This window comes from Pleurodeles waltl, chromosome 5 (assembly GCF_031143425.1).
Source record: "Pleurodeles waltl isolate 20211129_DDA chromosome 5, aPleWal1.hap1.20221129, whole genome shotgun sequence".
Taxonomy (NCBI): domain Eukaryota; kingdom Metazoa; phylum Chordata; class Amphibia; order Caudata; family Salamandridae; genus Pleurodeles; species Pleurodeles waltl.
In genome coordinates, this window is record NC_090444.1 from 388,924,081 (window position 1) to 388,945,859 (window position 21,779).

The 21,779-nt window shown below is 41.3% G+C and overlaps 1 protein-coding gene across 2 annotated transcripts in view; it reads right to left on the reverse strand.

The window, feature by feature from the left end:
* The window catches only part of PLCB1 (phospholipase C beta 1), a 2,042,221-nt gene that overhangs the window by 1,584,574 nt on the left and 435,868 nt on the right, over positions 1-21,779 (reverse strand). For both annotated transcript variants that reach the window (XM_069234146.1, XM_069234145.1), the window contains exon 3: positions 6,294-6,362. In XM_069234146.1, coding sequence (XP_069090247.1) covers positions 6,294-6,362 — 69 coding nt within the window. The remainder of the gene's footprint in view (positions 1-6,293; positions 6,363-21,779) is intronic.

The following is a 21,779-nucleotide window of genomic DNA, read 5'->3' on the forward strand; positions in this document are numbered from 1 at the left end:
AATAACTGTAACTATAACTTTTGAATTTCTCTGGTTTTGAGCGAGTAACTTCAGAACCTAACTATAACGTCCCTATAACCTTTGTTTTTTTTTAAGGGGATATATATATATATGTGCATATATATATATATATATATATAGAGAGAGAGAGAGAGAGAGAGAGAGAGAGAGAGAGAGAGAGATACATAAAAGCAAACATTGCCCCAATGGTATATGGCACTGAAGGGGACTACTTATTGTGCAGATGTGCACATCTTACAAGAGCAGAATACTGGCACTCCTGTTCAGGGAAGTCAGTGGCTGAAGTGGGTTGGCCTTGTGCCCCATGCTGCATGGCATGATGGGTGAAAGCAAACTGTGAATGACACTTCATTAGGTCAATGCATTGTTGAAGGGAACATAGATAATTTGCATGGTGAACATATTGTAAGAGAACCACAAATATACATCAAGTAAAGAGCTATATGACCTAGTCCCAGAAAGGTTTCTATAAAGGTCATGAACAGACAGCAAAGTCTACACTGTTACAAATTGCACACAGGGGCACACCTCTCAGAATATAATACAAAACACTATTGTCCTGATTATTGCACCTGATAAAATATGAAACTGAAGTGTTCAAAATGTATGAAGTACGATAATTATCTCCAATTCCAATTACTATAGAATGCCTTGCACATTTTACTTCTTACCACATCAAAATATGCATGTAACAGTTTATACCAGGTACTTTGTTCATTTTAAATCCCAGCAAGTTTGACCTGGTGAAATTTAACAAAGGGTGTTAATTTTCTAGCCTCCTTGTACGATAAACTTTGCACCACTTATAATTGCCATTCCTAATAAAACTGGTATTTTGACAGAGATCGCAATTTTGAGGGGCATTTGTGCTCAAACCCTATACCTATTAACGGGTCATTTTATATGAAGCTTGGTATACCCACAAGACCATTAAAACCGCAAACTATGAGCACAAAGCAAACAACCACAAATAGCAGAACAAACACACAAACATATACACACAAGTATTGCATCGAATGGATCTATTTAACAGAGCAACCGTTGCACAATGTAAACACCTACTCAGAGTATTTCCATGCTGAAAAACTCTTCTGAAATCAGGATCTGTGAAATGGGGGAAGCTTCCTATCACAGTAGCCTTAGTCAAGATAGTAATCAGTTTGCATAAAACACACACTGTCACACTATTAAAAAAGACAAAATAGAAAACAAAATGTTCAGAGAAATATTGATTCATGAATCTGGTCACCCTCAAATCAAAAGGGCCACAGATGAGCTCAAAAAAGGCACACTCACATGGGAGACAAAACACAACAAGTGAGGCATAAACTGATGTTAAACACAAAACACACATCCAAAATACATCAACTATCATTGCCACGTATTTTTACGCATATCAGGTATCTCCACACAACCAGCTCTATAGATCGTATGACAATATATTCTGACATTAATAGTCACTTACAGGCCCATCATGATATTGATCCATGTATAACAAGCTGACACTCCTGCCACCAGCTCCAACCAAACACTGTAGCCTCACACTCCATGCAACTGTGTGCCATGTCAAGAAAAAGGGCTACTATATTTAACCAGTAATAAGACTCTGGAGAGCCACTTGACATCTAAATGCCCAACAAAATTCTGCAACTACACACCAGGGTCCAGAGTTGGCTTTAGGGAAGTGTGACTGGTGAGGCCGCACAGGGCGCTAATCTGGAGAGGTGGCCACAGACTTAAAGGAGGGACTCTGTGTTTAGCAATTACAATATAAAAACAACTGCTACATAGTAGCTTGTGCATTCAGCTTTCAGTTAGCAATAAAAATGTCAATATAACTCTTGTGACTAATGTTCCTGCTAGTGAGAGAGATAGAGCTTTGTCTAGCAGCAGTTTTGACTCACCATAAAGTAGCTAGAGGGTTAATATGCCTGTACTGTGAAGATCACAGATCCGTATTATATGTGGATACCTGAGTGGATAACTGCTTTTGTCACAAAGATCCTGTTGTTACTGCAGTTCATAAGATACAACCCTAATATAGACCAGTGACTGTTATGAACTGTCATCAAAGAGCTGCAGGCAAACTGCACAAAATAGGTTAGACTGTTATGTTTTTTCCCATTCTTACTTTATCCATTCCTAATGTAGCTAAAAATGATTTGTTTGAGTACATATACATTCTTAATAGGAAAGGTATCCTTTTCCAGTGCTTTAAAAACACACTGAATGTATTTGAGAGAGGGGCTTTTGAGAGATGAGGGGCACTTTCGCCCAGTGGCAGTGAGAAAATCTGAGGAGGAGGTCATGGGGGAGGAGCATGCAAAAATGATTGTCGCACTAGGTGCCACCAGTGTGAAAGCCGACCCTACCAGGCTCAAGGGGCCTGAACTCATGCCAAACATCAGTCCTAGCTTTTAGATGTTATACTTCTCATACACACATCCATTTCCACAAGGCCAAATCTAATCAAAAGAACACCACAAGTAAAGGCCATTCTGAGTCTCCTTGGGACCTGTTTACTAAGATACTCATTAAATTGTATGATACCGCTTGTGCCACTCACAACTGAATCTAAAAAGGTAAAGTAACAAGGTTCTCTAGTTACACCAAAAAAGAACACAAACACCAGGGATGAAAACACCAAAAAAGAACACAAACACCAGAGATGAAAACTCTATTTAATCGAAATACATGAGGGTCTTTCATATGGAGCTGATGGAAATGATGCAGTGAGAGTGACAGACAGCATTTAGGCAGAAACTGATCCTTGTATATTGTCTTGCAGTTCCATTACACACATCAAAATGTACTGCTGCCATACATGCAGGCTATGGATATGTAACAAGAGCAACAAGAGATATGTATGACATTTTCACTGCTAAATTCATTCAACAGAGACTAGTAGGTGACTGCATCCACAAAGGCCGCAAGACTTACAGGTAAGAAGGCAAACACAGATAATTAACGCTCCCCGGCAATAGAGTGTGATAGTGAGATATATTCACATAATGGGCAACAGAATGTCCCACAATCCCTAGGCAACTACACAAACTGGGAAGAAGTTGTAACTTTAACACTCTTGACATAGCAACAAAGAGAAAGTGCAATAAAATACATGGACAAACAATGTAAGCACAAACACTATGTGAAAGTATGTTTTAATTAATATACTTGGGTTAGTGGGAATGGTGACACAAATTCAGTTGAGAGGAAACCATGCCACCATGCCCTCACTTACCTATTAAAAAACAAATGCCTCTGCAGTAGAGCACAACCACATTGGAACATTGTATTAAAAATATTAGCTCAGGCCTACTATGATTTCAACATAGAACCAAGCACTTCATTTCTCGTGACATAATTGCTACAGTTGAATCTATAGCTTGAAGAAACCAAAGGGATGAGGCTAAGTGCATCCTGGGTGTTGCTGGAGAGGTAATGCAATTTAACCTCCAGGATCTCCAGGATAAAGCTAACTTTCTAAATGTTGTTTTTGCTTAATAATTATTTACAACCTGACTTCACAATTGAAATGGATTTTAATAACTTTTAAAAATAGTGGTTAAATAATTTTTATAGTTGGTTTAATCATGTTTCTTACTGGTCCCATTCCAGAGAGGTTGAGTGTTATTATTGTAATCTGTACCCCTGTTTTCTACATAAGACAGCTAGCCCTGCCATAGTGAACATTTGCTTTTTAGGTCTTGTCACTGTAGGATAATTGTAATATTGATTTTCAACATGTCCCAGTTTTAAATACCAGGCAATCTTCCTTGCTGATTGTCAATTTAATCAAGTTTAAAAAGGAAGCACAATTCTTTAACTACTGGTTAGCAGGAGTAAAGTGTACAGAGTTCTAAAGCTAGCAAAAATAGGGACCGGAAAAAGGTGATAATCTTGGGGGACCACCTGGAAAATGGCTGATTTCCTGCACTGTCTAAAGAGGGTGCAAGACAGGCAGGGAACTGAGGACATCCATGAAGATATATTCAGGTTCACTCCCAATTTGTATTTTCAACCAAAACAAACAAGGATCACCCAATTTTTAGTGCCTTGAAGACTAAGGGCCTGATTTATATCTTGGCAGACTTTGTTGCAACGATGACAGAGTTCCCACCACACCAAGACTATAGCATGATTTAAATGCAGGCAGACCATAGTTTGACGACAGTGGAACCTACTCTGTCTCCACAGTAGTCAAACTTCTCCAGTGGCCAGATGGAGTAAGGACCATCTGAGGTTTGGATATATGTCCACCCACCTAATTTAGATGGGCCGACAAATACCTGTTTTTCAATGCCTGTCACTGCAAGGAAAAACCTAGCTGTCAGGGACACTGAAAAGAGAGAACCCAGTTGAAATGATGACTCAGTTCCCATCTCACCAAGAATATGGTCCACCCTCATGATTCAAAAGTGGGTGGATTATAGTTTGAAGACAGTGGAGCCTACTCCATCTCCTCCGTGGTCAAACTTCTCCAGTGGTGTAAGGGCCATCAGACGTCTGCCTATTTGTCCACTAATCTAATTTAGATGGGCAGATATATAGCTGTGTTTCAATTTCCGTCAATGCCAGGAAACTCCTAGTAAAGTGTTCAATGCACCCATCGCCATGGGAGAAAACTCCAAAGGCGAAGGGGGCATTGTTTTCTTTTTATTTAAAAAAAAAAAAATCCTGGTTTGGGATTTTCTTTTTGAAAATAAAAAATACTTGGTATGTTTGCTGTATGGCTCCATCATGTCAACTGCGCCGAAAGGCAAATTTACCATGTATTGACAGGAACCACAGTGATGGTGGTTCCTGTAAATGCTAGAAATGTCTGCTGGACCAGCAGACATTTCAAAATCTGGTGGGCTGTAACAAACAACTATTAAATAACTTGCACTGGAGATTGTTTTTCTTTCTCATAACGGTCTCAATGTGGGTTTTATTTGGTGTATTCCAAGTGGGTGTCAGATGGGGTTCAAGACAAAAATGAACCTAGAGTGTACTGTATGTCATTTGTCAATTCAAATTCAAAGATCACAGGGGTTTGTCATCATTCTCTTTGGTAGTTATCAAATCTTTTAATAACTCAACCATTGTTGTGCTGTCAGGAATTTTTGTAGGCCTCTTATCTCCTCTCTTTGCTGTGCCTGGTTCTATTACTAAGCTCAATATTTGACCACCTGCTTCCACTTTGATAGTGGGGGAGCTAGTCGGGATTTCTGAACCATTGTTTAAGAGCTTCTTGCCAACAGTAGTGAAGTGGCTAAAAACCTTGATTTGGCTTTCCCACTTTTTAACAGCCAAGACATCCTAAAACGCAACACTCAGCCCTTCTCAAGTCATCTCGCTCCACTAACTACTCAAGTTGGGTTGGTATTTCTCCAGAGTAGTTAGTTATTTCTGGGCAAACCCATGCCATATGCCAAGAAACCCACTTACTTTTGAGTTAGTTCTGAGGCAATCCAATGTAGCCATTGGGAATAACTTGTTAATCATCCCTGTAGTCATTTGGACTGCATAAAGAATATTAAACGTAATATACTTAAATGTCAGATTTCTCAATATTTTGTGAGGATGTGACAGTGTGCATTCCCATTCTTTGTCATTGAGGTTTCTACCTAAATGTACTTTAATATCAAAACAATACCCTTTCAGGCTTACAGTGCCAAATAAATGATGCAAAGAAGAAGCAGATAACTCTGGGTAGTACCCAAGTTTAGGTGGAGAACAGCTTCTATACAGATCACTCTGCGAAACAGGCGACAATCTAAATTTGCCCACCTCAAATGTCTGCTTTCTTAGCAAAGTGTATATGCATGGGATTAGCACAGTGCCATCCACATTGAGCTGGAAAGGGACAAAGTATTTTGCCATTTAAACAGCAAAGTCTTCAAGCATAGGATTAGCAGAGTGCCATCCACACTGAGCTGAAAAATGACACAAGCCTTTTACCACTCCGGGCACAGTACTACAGCTTTGGATTGGCAAAATACTATCCGAGCCAACCTGGAATGAATAAAAGCAACCTCTGACGTGTTTTGCTATCATTATAGCTCTTCAGAGATGTTAAGCTTTGTTGAAACAAAGCTAAACATCTCTGAATAGCTATAGTGTGTTGTATAAATGGCTAAAGACTTTTTAGTCAACCAGATGTTCTGACACACCCTATGGGTGTTTAGGATAATACAATCAATTCTTCCTCAAGACAAGGCAAGAAAAGCATGCTTTGTGAGGGGAGACAGATGTAATATTTACAAATGATGTAAACGGGCGGTGCCTACCTTTGGTGTTCTTGCGTGTTTTCCACACCTGGCATCTTTAACGAAGCTGATATCGAGCAATTCTGTTTCCTGCAAGGGAAAACAATGACACGCTCTGTAATTTGAACATCCTGGTACATGTTTACACTGATGATAATATGATTCTGTGTTACTGCCTTTCGCCATTACTGCATCTTAATACTGTTAAAGTACAGAAAGACGTACCTGTGTCAAACTGTAACAATGAACTTAACACAATCGTTTCATACATGCATCTATTAGAGTATCAGTGGCCATGTCTGTCTGACTCTCTGCAAGTTTGGCTTGCTGCATTCTGAGTCTTGCCACCAGGCCCTCAGCCAAATGTTTTTTTTTTAAATGTAATACCTTGCTGTATACCAATGTGGCTCCTTTTAACATAAGGTTAGCCTGTCATATTGAAAGGTTAATCAGCTGTCACTATGAGGTAATAAATACTGATAAACAGCTCACTGTAAAGTAACTGTGGTAGTATAAAATCACAAGTCCAGACACAAATACAAATTCACAGGGGAGTCTGTGTTTGGAATACGATAATGGAATACCATCACATACTCCCCCAACCAAACATTTCTCGTGTCTCTGTGAGGGCCGCATTCTTTGGGTGATTTTTCTGTCTCTGTCCAGAGTTTGTCCTGCATTTTAGCGTCTCTAGAAGTTTATCCCAGTCTTTGTGGCAGATATCAGGTAAATGCAAAAAGCATTTGTGCAGGGTGACTAAAATGCTCAATTTTTAAAATGGAATTCATTTGCTGCTTACAGTTTTGTGATATGATGAATGTAACATTGTGTACCTATTTTAGCTATTATTAATTAATAAGATCCATAGGCCTTCTAGGCTGAAAAATGTAATTATTTCATACAGAGGGCTGTAGTTGACCATCCTGTACTACTCAGATTTCAAAAGGATTATACATAAAAGTCAGGAGATAGGTACCAGGGTGTTAGAAATAGGGTCTTTGGTTGACAGTCAGGTTACCCGCTGTTCAAGCAAGGATCCTCCCTCTAGTCGGGGTAAAAGAGAATCACCCTCATCTAACCCCTGCTTACCCCCTTGGTAGCTTGGCAGAGCAGTAGGCTTAACTTCAGAGTGCTAGGTGTGAAGTATTTGTACCAACACACACAGTAACTTAATGAAAACACTACCACACCAGTTTAGAAAAATAGGGAGTATTTATCTAAACAAAACAAGACAAAAATGACAGAAATCCGACATACACAAGTCAATTTATGAATTTTTTGAGATTAAACTCAAAAATAGCACTTAGAAACACAAAATGCTTCGATGAGGTGTTAACACGGCGTCGTAACGGAGCCATTCCCAACAACCCGACACCAGTGGCGCCAGACACGGAGTCGCGTAGACCCCCAAGTACAATACCTTGGTGAAGAGTGAAAACAAGCCAATGCGCGAAGTCGGGGATCACGGCATCTGTGCGAAACGTTGAATCTGCGCACTTCGAGCGGCGTCGGTCATGACGTGGTGCGGCAACTTCCACGGAGTAGCGGACTTCGGCCGGGCTGCAGCGATGTCGGGTCTGTGAAGGTTGTCACTTTCCAGCGAAGATCACAGAGTCGGGTGCAGGCGGCGTCACCGGATTCAGCAGCGGCGTCGGTCCGAAGTCGTCTGAAGTTGATTTCCTGGAATTTCCAACAGCTTTCCTTCCAAGGACCCAGGCACTGGATAGGGCACAACTTGTAAGAGCAGGAGTCTCTCCAGAGACTCTTTGCTGTCCCTGAGACTTCAAACAACAGGAGGGAAGCTCTAAATCAAGCCTTTGGAGATTTCTTCACAAGATGGAAGGCACACAAAGTCCAGTACTCTGGCAGAAGCAGTAACTGCAGGATAGCTCCACAAAGCACAGTCACAGGCAGGGCAGCTCTTCTTCCTCAGCTCTTCAGCTCTCCTCCAGGCACAGGCTCCTTTTGTTTCCAGAAGTGTTCTAAAGTCTGTGGTTTTGGGTTCCCTTCTTATACCCAGCTTCTCCTTTGAAGTAGGCCTACTTCAAAGCAAAGTCTCTTTTGAATGTGAAATCCTGACTTGCCCAGGCCAGGCCCCATACACTCACCAGGGGGTTGGAGACTGCATTGTGTGAGGGCAGGCACAGCCCTTTCAGGTGTGAGTGACCACTCCTCCCCTCCCTCCTAGCACAGATGGCTCATCAGGATATGCAGGCTACATGCCAGCTCCCTTTGTGTCACTGTCTAGTGTGAGGTGCAACCAGCCCAACTGTCAAACTGACCCAGACAGGGAATCCACAAAGAGGCAGAGTCACAGAAATGGCATAAGCAAGAAAATGCTTATTTTCTAAAAGTGGCATTTTCAAACACACAATCTTAAAATCAACTTTACTAAAAGATGTACTTTTAAATTGTGAGCTCAGAGACCCCAAACTCCACATGACCATCCGCTCCCAAAGGGAATCTACACTTTAATCAGATTTAAAGGTAGCCCCCATGTTAACCTATGAGAGGGACAGGCTTTGCAACAGTGAAAAACGAATTTAGCAATATTTCACTGTCAGGACATATAAAACACATTACTATATGTCCTACCTTAACCATACACTGCACCCTGCCCTTGGGTTACCTAGGGCCTACCTTAGAGGTGCCTTATATGTAAGAAAAGGGAAGGTCTAGGCCTGCCAAGTGGGTACACTTGCCAAGTCGAATTTACAGTTAAGACTGCACATACAGACACCGCAGTGGCAGATCTGATACATGATTACAGTGGTACTTATGTGGGTGGCACAACCAATGCTGCAGGCCCACTAATAGCATTTGATTTACAGGCCCTGGCGCCTCCAATGCACTTTACTAGGGACTTACTAGTAAATCAAATATGCCAATCATGGACAAGCCAATTACATAAACATTTTGTAAAGGAGCACTTGCACTTTAGCACTGGTTAGCAGTGGTAAAGTGCCCAGAGTAACAAAAACAGCAAAATCAGAGTCCAGCACACATCAACAACCTGGGGAACAGAGGCAAAAAGTTAAGGGAGACCACGCTAACGATGAAAAGTCTAACACAGGGCATGTGTGCAGTGCCAGTTGTGTTTAAATGGCTTGCTCTAACATTGCTTATTTAGCACTGTTGGGCTCTCTCACGCATTCAGGCTCTTTTTCTTTAAAAAATCTAGTTTCATAGATTCCTTTTGCTGGTGATGAGGTTCGATTGTGATTTGAAGACTTTGGCTTAAGTTTTGGAAGCTCTTTCTTTTCAAGGAAAGGCTTCCGTCCATCTATGAAACCATTCATTCATCCAAAACCACCCCACCAGAAGATCCAACTACCCAACCACCCACCCATCTATCAACCCATCCATCCATCCACCCATGGATACATTCATGCATCCACCCATTCATCTGTTTATCCACACACTTATACCTGTCTACTGGATCAAAACTGTATTTGTGCACTATGTCCCTCAAGGAACATGGCATAAATATTAGCAGATTGTTGATTAATGTCACAGAAGTACCAGTTCCATAGCTGGAGCCCCTTAGGGCCAGATGTAATGGAAAATGACTGTGCACTGCGCTGTGCAAAAATTGGCAACCTTGTGTACCACCATTTTCAAAACGCAGGGATAACTCATATTTATTAGAATACCGCGCACCCCTATGTTTCCCCCTGCGCCGTTGCTAAATTTGCTGCTGTGCGCCAATGCAGCTATCCTTGCACCATGGTGCAAGGATGGCTGCGATGAGGGAAAGATTGTTTTGGTGCAAAAAGGAACACCTTCCTGCACAAAAACAATCTTAAATGGCGATTTACTCTTTCTATGCAGCACACATAGAAAGAGTAAATAATTAGGAGAAATGAAAGTAATTCTCCTCGTTGTGCCACTCTAACGCCACCCCTGGGGTGGCATTAGATTTTGGCACTGCCTCTGGTTTACAAAAACTCGTAAATCTAAGGCAGCGTCAAAATGCAATGGGTGTTGCTGTGGCACGCCCACAGAAACACCCATTTCACGCACCTTCCACGCAAAGTGCTGCATATGAGGGGGCCATATTTGAAAGGTGGCGTCAAGCCACAAAAAGTGATGCTCCAGTGGTGCTAAGGGCACTTACATATGCCCCAAACAGCTTTAAAGGTGATGACTCTCTAAATGTGGGTCCTTTACCATTCGGTGGTGTCAAGCATGCACTAACATGCCACACATTGTTTACCTCACTAATGTTCTCTAAACTGTGTTTTATTCTTTTGGTGAGATAATGTAACTCTGTCATTGAAGAAGCTAATTTCCAGCCATTTAGCTGTGACCCATTTTCATATTATTTGTAACCACTTTTCTCTGGTTGAGGCAGAGAGTCATGAGGCTTTATAGCAAATAAGAAGGGCAGCGCATAAAAATGCTACTTACACAGGCACCAGGAGAATGCTACAAAATAATTTGATCAGTCACCAAAAAACACTACTGCTGGGCAAACCACTATTAATTAGTGGTTCACCTGACCCACCAAACTCGTAGTTCTGCCAACACGTTAGAGATGGGGAATCACAAGGCTTTCACTAGCAGTGGCTCAGCTGGCCCTGTTAGTCAAAACCTTTGACCTAATGGCCCATCTTCCACGGAGCCACCAAGCCACTGTGGCAGCACCTTCGTCCCTATTCAGGATGGGGTGGTCATCACTACATTTTCCTGAGCGAGACTAGCAAGTGAGGCATGATGGTGACAGGAAATGAAATCACACAACGCCCTCCACAAATAGGGAGAAGACAGCGAACATGTCATTGCCTTTATTTTTTCCTTTCCAATAACAAACTACTAAAAGGAAAAAGTTTTCAGAGTGTACTAAACAAATACGGAAACCACTCTCCTTGAGAGCAACCGTTTCAGCAACAGGTGGCTAAGGATTAGAGATCCCCAGCTGGCGGCCAGGAATCTAGGAATCTATAATCTTCCCGGTGGGGCAGGTGGACCGAAAGTCACCGTCAAATTAAAGGTATAGATGGTTTTCCCGCCAACGTGATTTACACCTGTACTAATCTGAAAGGAATAACATGTTTATCAATAATTCTTACAAAGAAACACCTTCTCCACATCCCTGTGCCGTGCTGGGCTGAATTAAACCTGGTTCCTATGACACTAGCCAGCAAAGAAGTTTCCTTTGTGGGCTTTGGAACAGTGGACAAAATGCAGATGAACACTGTATGCATTTACAATAAGCGTGTTATAACTAGCACAGTTTACACATTGTTACACAGTGTGCAGATGTGTTTGTGGATCGCCAAATCCAAAACGTTTCACGATCAGTTGAAAGAGCATGTTGTGCGTCACATTTTGTACCGAAAAACTGCACCATTTGTGAATTTCTGCATCCTTAGATGTCTAACTGCAAAGGTTTCTCCATTTCAACAATATTCCTTAGGGTGATTGGAAATATGTCCTCTGAGGACAGCTCTAAACTGCTACTGTGTGCCGAGCCCAGATGGCGTGTTTGGAAAAGTGAACACAACCCCAGGAAAGCAAATATCAGAACTCGCAGCAGGAAAAGATCAGGACACTATTAGACTACTGTGGAGGGACAGGGGTTCCTTCTTATCAGAGCATCCCTAGATAAATTGTTGCAACTCATTCCACAATTCAGCGCAACTGTTGAATCTCATTCTTTGAATAATTGGCAGAACAAATGTTGCCACTGTATGTAATCAGTTGCATGAAAATGTGCTTTACTAGAAAAAAGTGAATGCAGGAACTGTTCTCTTTCTAAATACGGAATTACAAAGATGAGCACTGGAAAGGAGTTATTAGCGTGCTCTTTTGACAAGCAAATGTTTTATTTACTAACTGCCGTTAATTGCTATTTCACTAGAGAACAATCATATTGTGAGAAATAGATGAACTGATTACCATTTAGAATTGGCTAATTATTTAGTGACTGCTTCATTCGATCTTAATACTTAAGGAATGTAAGAGTCTGTTGGTGACATCTGTATGCAAGCTACATTCAGATGTGAAACATTTGGCTGGGTTAGCAGGAAGAATAGTTCAATGGTTTTCAGATCTCCAAGCACAATTGAATTTTGTTAGATGAAGTACTCCCAGCATATTGAAAAAAAGACAATTACCACATTACTGAAACCTATTTTTATTTAATGCTTTGTGCATTTACCTGATATCTGCCGCAAAGACTGGGATAAACTTACTAGAGACGCTAAAATGCAGGACAAACACTGGACACAGACAGAAAAATCACCCGCAGAATGCGGCCCACACAGAGACACGAGAAATGTTTGGTTGGGGGAATGTGTGATGGTATTCCATTATCGTATTGCAAACACAGACACCCCTGTGCATTTGTATTTGTGTCTGGACCTGTGATTTTATACTACCACAGTTACTTTACAATGAGCTGTTTATCAGTATTTATTACCTCATAGTGACAGCTCATTAACCTTTCAATATGACAGGCTAACCTTATGTTAAAAGGAGTCGCATTGGTGTACATGGAACCATACGGCCTGGCTGACAACCCTCCAACAATTCAAGGTTTATAAAGTGTAAAGCACAGATCTGGATGCCAATAACTCGATTATTCAAATACCTACAGACAATCCAGCATGTTGTGTGGATTGCTTAAATGGTTAAAATTACTTTCTTGGAAAATGTTCGTCAGGAATGGGGTCATTAATGCGGGAGTGGGGTACCTCAACTACTTATTAAATCCACTCTGGCCATGTTAAAACCCAGGTCTGAGAGAATGTCTGCACAACCCCTCATAGCTGTGGCACAAGCAGTGGGAAATTCCTGAATAAAGATCAAGCAGTATCAACAATCAATGTCAATCAAATAACTGTAAAATTCCTAAAAAAATCCAGAGAAAGGTTCAATGAGCACAAAGGTTCCAATATCATTAAAATAGATGGTGAGGAACCAGATAGATTATGTTTTTAAAGTTTCAATTTGGAAAGCAACACATAAAAAGTCACTGCTTGTAGTAGAACATAACTTGGTGTGTTTTCAGCTTGAAAGAGATGGAGAAGGGGTCAGATACAGCACACAGGTCATCCCAGTCAATATCTGGACTCTGAAGTGGAAGTCAAAATCTTTCAGCAGGGCAAGGTCAAAGCATGTGACCACCAATGGTCCCTTGAAGCTTGAAACATCATCATCAAGCTTCCACTGAATCCATTGGTTTTAGTACCAAAAACTCTGAGTGGGACAAACCTGAACATCAAAGCCACTGAATAAACTTCACTGGTCAGTTAGCCTTTTCACCCCACTCCAAAGATTTTTCTTCAGATATAGTCAATTTTAGGTTTTTAGGAAATCTGCATCCCTTTTAGAGGTAAGTTTGAAAGTTGCAGCTGGGCAGGGCTTCACAATGGTGAACCCTTCACTACAAGGTCCCACTGAAACAGTTTTCAGTCCAGATAAACAATATAAGCACAATCAAACCTGGTTTTGTTGCCCAGCTTGGGTACTGCCTCCCTGTCAAGGACTAGGCACTGACAAATGTTCCAATTCATTCCAATTCCAGTTTCTGGAGTGTCAGGGGTAAGGATAATTCCTTCTTCACGCCACAATTACTTTCCATGATACGCATCATGTGTGAAAGACAGGTGAACACAGGAAGGCTTGCAACTGGAGGACAAACCAGCTGTACAAAATCTTTTAGTGGGTGGGAGACTGTGTTCCTTGAAGTCAGTGAAGAAGATGGTGACAGGACCATGACCGGCTGAGGAATAGCCAAAACCTCCACAAAAAGTGAGGGACTAAAGGTGCACAACAAGGGAGCACGGAACCTGCCGAAAAATACTATGACTACATTGCAATACAGTGATAAATAATAAATGAAGTGCCTAAAATAGTGCTTACAGAGAAAATGACAGAGTTCACATGGTGTGAGCCACTGGTATTTAGGAAAAAGAAATGCATAAAATAGCACACTTCTTGGAACGACTAGATGGTAAACAGAAAATCAGGACTGGAGTTCATTTGCACAAAAGACTCCTTTAGGCCCTTAGCCATGTAACAGCCAAATCTTCCAGGAAGGCAAGGAAGTAGTGGTGAGCATTGGCCCTGCCCCTCCTTCTCCAACAACTGCAACATGGTGCAGACCAGAGGCTGCTAGCTAGAGGACCTACCTAGCACCCAGCAGGGCAGACGACCCGACCCACGAATGCAGAACAGTTGAAATACCCCTAAGGGAATCTCCTGGACATCGGAGATAACCCACTGTTGCAGTAGGCCTCCCACAGGAGGCTGTCTGTACTGTAGTTTTTTCCAAGACAGTCGACCAGGGTGTCAGGTGTGGTCAATGAACTGGCACATCATTCCCTAAGCAAACCCCAGCACTTTGCCCCTGTCCTCCAAAGTTCTACTTTTTTCAAAGAGCTTTTCCCGGTCAGTCCTGAAGCCCCCAGCTTCACAAGGCAGGCTACTAAGCATCAGGTGTCTCTTTACTCAGGTCTCCTGCAGGGTTGTGTTATCTGTGGTCAGCTTGGCCCTATTGGAATGGGGATTCCTTCTGCGTTTTGTGCCTCTGAAGCAGACAAAAAGGACACAAACAACTTGAAATTGAATTCAGTTCCAGTTCCTAGGGACCAGCAGGATTCAGGAGTCCTTGAGTCCTTAAGTGACTTTTCTTCTTTCATCAGTTGTCTTTTACAAGCAGGGCCTTGAGGCTTCAGGTGGACTCATCTCAGGTTTAGAAACGTTCTGAGGAGATGGTTGTTGAGGTGTATGGTTTATCTTGTGCGCTCGCCAGCGACTGATGAAATGTTATGACTGAATCCTATTTTCTTTCACTTCCACCTCAGTTTCCTGTGCTTCCCCTTTACCTTACTGTAAATGTATTCAGACACCTCTGTATCATGATGTCATGCCCCCTCTGCTACCAGATGAGCCTTTCTCCAGCTCATTATTCATACTACAGTTTAAAAGATGATCTCTTCTCAATCCTGACAGGGTCAACATTAATTCTGTCATCCACAGTGACTGGAATGGTGCTGGACATGATAAGGAGAAGCCTTTCATGATAAATACAAGTCAAAAGAGGTAGTGCTAAGGCTGCACTTTGTTCTGCCAACTGTTCCAGTCTACTCCAAGACAGCTGATCACTGCTAAGTGGTCAGCATTTAATATTAACCTGTTCTTCCTGGACTCAGAGATAGGCTATTGTCCTTTGAGCAAGGGTCATTAGTTCTCCCAGCCACAATGTGTATCCTAGCTCTATACAGGCTGAGTGGCAAAACTGTTTTCAGACCAGTATTGGCTCATACAACTCAGAGTACATTTTTACAAATTTACTTTTCAACTTAAGTTATCCAAAAATCTGATTTCTCTCTTAAAGCAGATTTTTTAAAATTAGTTACAAAATAACCTAACAACATTTGTTTAGCATTTACTAAATGGTAGGAAATATATATTTTAATTCCGCCTGGTTTTTTTTTTTAGGGAAACACCTCACAAAGTTTACACAGTGAAAAGACTGTTGGATTTTATTTCACTATGACATTACACTAAACTCCAAAATGTAGCAAGTCATATTTTTTATAAATTATCACCTTGTTCCCCGTGGTGTTACAAGGCATACATTAGGATAGGCATTGAATAAATAAAATTGCTTTTTCCTCAATGAAATACATTTTTCCTTGACGATCTTACGATATGACATTTAAACTGCAGCCCAACCACAACACAGTGGTTCTCCTGTCAGATATATACTTTTGTCCTATATATGGGTTGTGTGAATAGACACTTTAGCCCACAAATGACAATTACTGTTTTATGTGATTAGTGCATTTTAGGCACCATTTCCAAGGCCTTATATTGAAGTTAAATAGAACAAACAGGAAGAACCAATATGCAGTATGTGTTGAGCCCCTGAAAAAAGCAAACAACTCTGTGATGATGATGCACAAGATGTGAATGTTCCTCTGGGTGAGCATCTTTAGACCCCAGAGCTTCTTATTTAACTTGGTTTCTCCTAGGTTGCGTGTTACTGTGTTGTCCCAGAGATATGCACATCCCTATCGATGAATGTTTGTTTATCAGTTAACACAAGTTTGATCATTACAGCATGCAACAGAGGACTATCCTGACACCTTGGATGCTGTGGATAAAAAGCCAACCCCTTACAAATAAAAGGTAGTTCCTCCTTCCGTGCACAAAATAACTGAGGCGAGAGTTTTCCTCACTCTATAATCAAATTACAAAGTAAGGACGTTATTAATAATTCTCCGAGAATTATTACTCATTGCTATGTAATATGATTTAATGGTGTTAATTTTCTAATTTTTCCACGTTATCACAAACAGTACAGAGTTTAAACATGTTTTGTAAACTAAATCAGTGATAATGCCATTAATGAAAGCTATTGTTTGACCTTTTGAACAGACGTCACACCAATCGATTGGACTTTCTTCTCTCTGCATAGATTTTGAACATTTAACATAAACATGCAATTAAAATGCTGCTGATGAATGTACAAATAAAAGAAAAGGAAGAACAGTTCTGCGTGATCTGAAGAACAACAGTACTCCTTCAAATCAATATTCTTTTGTAACGAGTTACTTTAGCACGCACATGGCATTTATAGCTCAGTTTATTACGTTAGTATCATGGGCAAGATTTCACTTTTTATATAACGTACACAGTTGTAGGAAGAATCACATCACAGAAAAGAAACCATGGAAACAAAAAAGTACAGCTCTGTTATAAAAACATAAGGCTGTATGCCTGAACTCCAACGAAGAATTATCAACAAGTCTAACGGGGTAATATTGGGTTGCAAGGGACTGACAAAAATGTAAACTAAGCATTTGCAATGCAATGGGTCTCGCATTTGCTCGAGTTGGAGTTATTAGCGTTATAAACTCCTAACCGGACTTTTCTTGCCATATAACTTGAAATCTAAAGTAAAGCAGTTTCACATAAGCGAGCCAATTCATAGCGCCAGGGCCGCCATGAGCATCAGCAATAAGGAGAGACACACAAGGAAAAAGAAGTTTGCTCACAGTCAAACTTGTTGGCAAACGTGCAATTAGTCATCTAACTGGGCGATAGCCAAGGCGGTAACAAAGCCTTCCAAAGGAGGGACAAAGGTAAACCATTTACCAATGTCATCAAAACATTTTTGAAGGGCAAGCCCACGAACAAGTGATAGTGATGGGTGTGAAGTGGGCGTTGTTAAAAGCCCAGATACATACCAACATGTCGGAAAAGCAGCGCCTGTGCACTGCTATGCTCGACCTAAAAAGGGCCATGACACATATCGAGTGAAAGCAGCTTTCGGAATAATCAGAGTCTTTTAATAATAAAATGGTTGGCTGAAAATAGCTTTTCCCTGGAAGCCATCATTTTTTAGGGTCGAGCCTGCGTCGCATGCGCATGCGTTTCGCTTGCAAGACGCTTTAGGAGTTAGAAAAGGGCTCGGAGCCCCGTTGACGTCACGTCAGTTGTCTTTCATTGGTTCGTGGGCATGCCTGTTAAAATCTGCTTGCTTTCATTAGTGGAAGGCACGCATTTGTCATGCCTTTTCCGGTGGTTAGCCCTCCTCGAGGGCAGCGACCAAGTACTGAAAACATGCGAGGCTCGCTGTTTCCCGTCAGGTTTGTGGACTACTTTTTATCTTTTGTTTGCAGTGTGATCTCGCTTGGCAGAAGTCAAGCTTGGCAGAAGTCTAGCGCTTTGCATAACATCGACCCTGTTACATAGTTAATTGCACTTTTGCCGGTGACGTAGGTATTGCAGTTTTACTGATAGGTTTCATTACGAGTGAACTGTTGCAGCGCGATCGAGCAGTTTTTTTCTTTCAATGTGGAAATAAAAATCCGGTTGGGAGTTTACAGCTGCTAATAGCGGTAACTCGGAGAAATGCGAGACCCTAGTACATTGCAAATGCTTCTTCATCTTGTTGTTAAAACATCAATCCTTTCACCTTGTGTTTAAACTTCTGTTGACATTTGATCCATAGCTATAAAGGCATGAAGTGTTGACCCCCTCCACCCGCAAGGATCAACTGTCACCAGGGTTCTACTCATCAAAGGCTGAAACTGTGCCACGTTATGCATGATATAAATGAAATTCAAATATCTGTTATCCAGGGATTGAGCCTGTTTTTTAATTAGTCCAGTAGTATTGATCATGTCTCTGATCACTGTGTTCCAGTATAATTTTAATTACACATGAGTCCTTAAATATGTTCAGTCTACTCAACAGTGTGATTCTGGTGCTCATTGGAGTTCTTCGCCAAGGATATAAACATGCAAACAACTTTCCAGTACTTAACTTTATAATTAGAGGCAAAACACAACATTCTGAATACATGATGCCATTCTTAATTTTTATCAGCATTCTTTTGAAGCCTAGCAGCCTCACTCTCTTTTTTAAGAGCAGAAAAGCATCCACAGTTTTAGAGAGAGATGCTACATGAAAAACGATGGAAGCTGTTTATAGTGACAATAAGCCACTGTAGAAAAAGTTAGACATTATTTTCTCATCCTTCATTTCAGGGAGCTAGGGGATTAGGACTGTAGAGGGAATATTTAATAATAGTTCACCTAATCAAGTTCAGCAAGGTAAGCTGTGCTGTGTTGCATTGATGGGAGATAGCTCAACAGTGCCATATCTACTAATATAAAGAGCTCTTCAGTTCCCCTGTGTACTTTGGCGCAAATGTGGCTTCCTAGCGCTGATACAGCAACTATTGCACCACAGTGCCTGGGTGCCTGCACTATGGGTTGGATTGTTTGTGTGCAGGAAGAAATACCTTCCTGTGAAAAAGCAATGATTAGAGGCATAATTCGTTTTGAATGTGTGCTGCAGAATGCAGCACATATGGAAAGAGGGAATAACGAGAAGAAAAGAAGATATTTCTCTTTGTTACATCTCTGCTGGGTAGGCGCACCGTTTTGGCGCAACCCTGAGTTTACATGTGTTTGTAAATCTGGGTTTGAGTCAGAATACATGGATGGACAAGAATGTAAATGCTTCAGCCATGTAATGCCTACCCAACACAAAGTAAAGTTAGGCTGCACCTGACCTTTCTTTGTATTTACTAAACCATGCAGAGCCATGTAAATTGACTTTGCATGTCTTACTAAATGCCAAAATGGATGTTGCATCGGGCAGCGCCACAAAAGTGACGCTTCCCTGACTCAAACTATTCGTAAAATAAGGTCTATGGCATTGCTAGTCATGCACAAAGAGAGATAGAGTAAGGGCTTCTTCTTAGAATTAATCTCCCACGTTCTGGTTAACAGATCAAGCACAATGCTTTCCCATTAAGGAGTGGGTCGGCATGATTAACATAAAGAAACAAACTTAATTCAAAGATTAGACAAATAATCATTGTCCGAATTGATAAAGGGAGAAATAACACAATTTTCATTAACTAAAACAAATAACGAAACCCAGGCTTAGCTTACAAAAAACTCAAGCCTTACCATGTAGAAATGAGGAACTCCGGACATGGTTCACTCACTGTGTCTGATTAGCAGGCAACCTCCTCTTTTAATAGCAAGCTGCACTTTTCTCTGTCAAGCGCAATGACATAATTGTAAGACATCACAGAGTACATTAGTAAACGTCTAAGTAAATAATTAAATGTGCAAACTAGTCTGGGGGAGAGAGACTGAGAAAACGTTGACCACTTGAGTAACTTGTTCCAGTGTTGTGAGCTCTGCACAGGACGCTGGAGACAGGGTTGCAATGCAGATTCACAAAGGTTTAATGAACATTTTTAAAATAATCAATCCTCATGCTGCACATAGGCACTTTGGACGATATTACTTACTTGACACTTCAAATAAGTTTCCTTGTAACTCATGGATGTTTTACTCATTACACAAGATACAATTTTATGGTATTCTTATAACCTCACACAACCATGTTTTGCAGCTGTACACATACCTAATGTAAACAACACGAACGACACATGCCTAGAGTAGAACATATATTGCAATTCAGCATTATTTCCTCAAAAATATTTAGTTTTCTCATATTTTAATCGTTTTGCGCCATTTATGCATACTGGTTTGTATCATCTTTCAACCACTTTTAGAACAACATACACCATGTCTATGTGCAACTTGGGTGGGTGGATAAGAGTAGCAAGCTAATTCTGATGAACGTAAATACTTTAACGTCTCTGTTGAGAAAATGTACATAAACTTAATCATACACCATAGCTGCTAGGCATCTGTTTATCTTTATTATGTTGCCATGTGCTCGACAAACCTCCTGAACTTTGATGATTGAACTTGTGCTCGCAGCATTGGGCTGCAATCTGCTTATCGCTGTAATTTACTTGTTCTAACCGTAGTTCCGAGAATTTTTGTGCTTAATCAGTAACTGCCAGAACAGGTTCGTACAGGTCGTTGCCACCTCCTGCCAGCTGCATCTGTACCTTCTCCCACCACACGTGTATCCCTGAAATATTCTGAAGGCCGCAGAGGACCTTGAATACGCTAGGGGTGGAGTTGTCCTCTGACTAAGCAGTTTTGTGTATATAAGGTTGGGTGCCCCAGAGTGAAGGGGCAGCCTCCGTAGGATAGTCACTTGACTGTCCTGGGACTCTGTATTAGCTCGAGCTATAATCCATATAATAAACTTCTCTTTATTCCTCCAGTTGGTGACTCCGCTTGATTTGTGTACTCTCTGCTAAACGGACCCTGAGGACTAGGGTGTCCCTCCACCGCTGGGAAGGAGACCCCGGGTGGGGATTCTATCTTTCCTGGTTCCTCAGTTGGCGCCCGAACAGGGACCCGAGTCAGGCATCCAGGGGACCGACCAGGTGACGGAGGACTCACGATTGGACTTCCAATGGAGGCGCCCCACACCAGATTCTGAGCTTCGTTCTATGTCGTGGACCTGCGGATCTCCACTGTGTGTCTTCCAGCAGACTCGACTTCTCCTGGCGCTGTCTGAATTCGGGTGTCTGTTTTCCGTGAACTACTGGAGTCCCCAACTGTCGGACTATAACAGAAGTGTCAGGTAAGGATGGGAGTTGAAAGATTCCTGTCTAAAAATAGGTCTGTGAGTATTGTACGGTTTCTATCCCTCTTTGCAAAGATCGATGTCAGTGGTAAGACTGACCTCAGTTGTCATTTACGTATATAGGAAGCAAAGGGCATATTTGCCACTCATTTGGTGTATTCAAACCACTGGTGTAAGAATTTTTTTAAAAAAATTACTAGAAGAATGCCAGCGTTCAGTGGTTTTAGGAAATTGTGTTGTTGTCTTTGCAGTACGGACTCCCACCTGGAGGAAACATGCCCCGCTCCTCCGGCCGGGACTCCGAATCATGATATATATGTTAAATATGGCATAGGTCCAATTATCTGGTCTGATATATGGAGAAAAAGAACCAAAGGTAGTTCTGATTTACAATGGCCTATTCACGGGACATTTGATAAAGATAAATTAGACTATTTACAGGAACGTTTGTTTGTGACAAAAAGTAGACCAGGGATGTTTGATTCACTACGGACTGGGCAGAAAGAAGCAGAC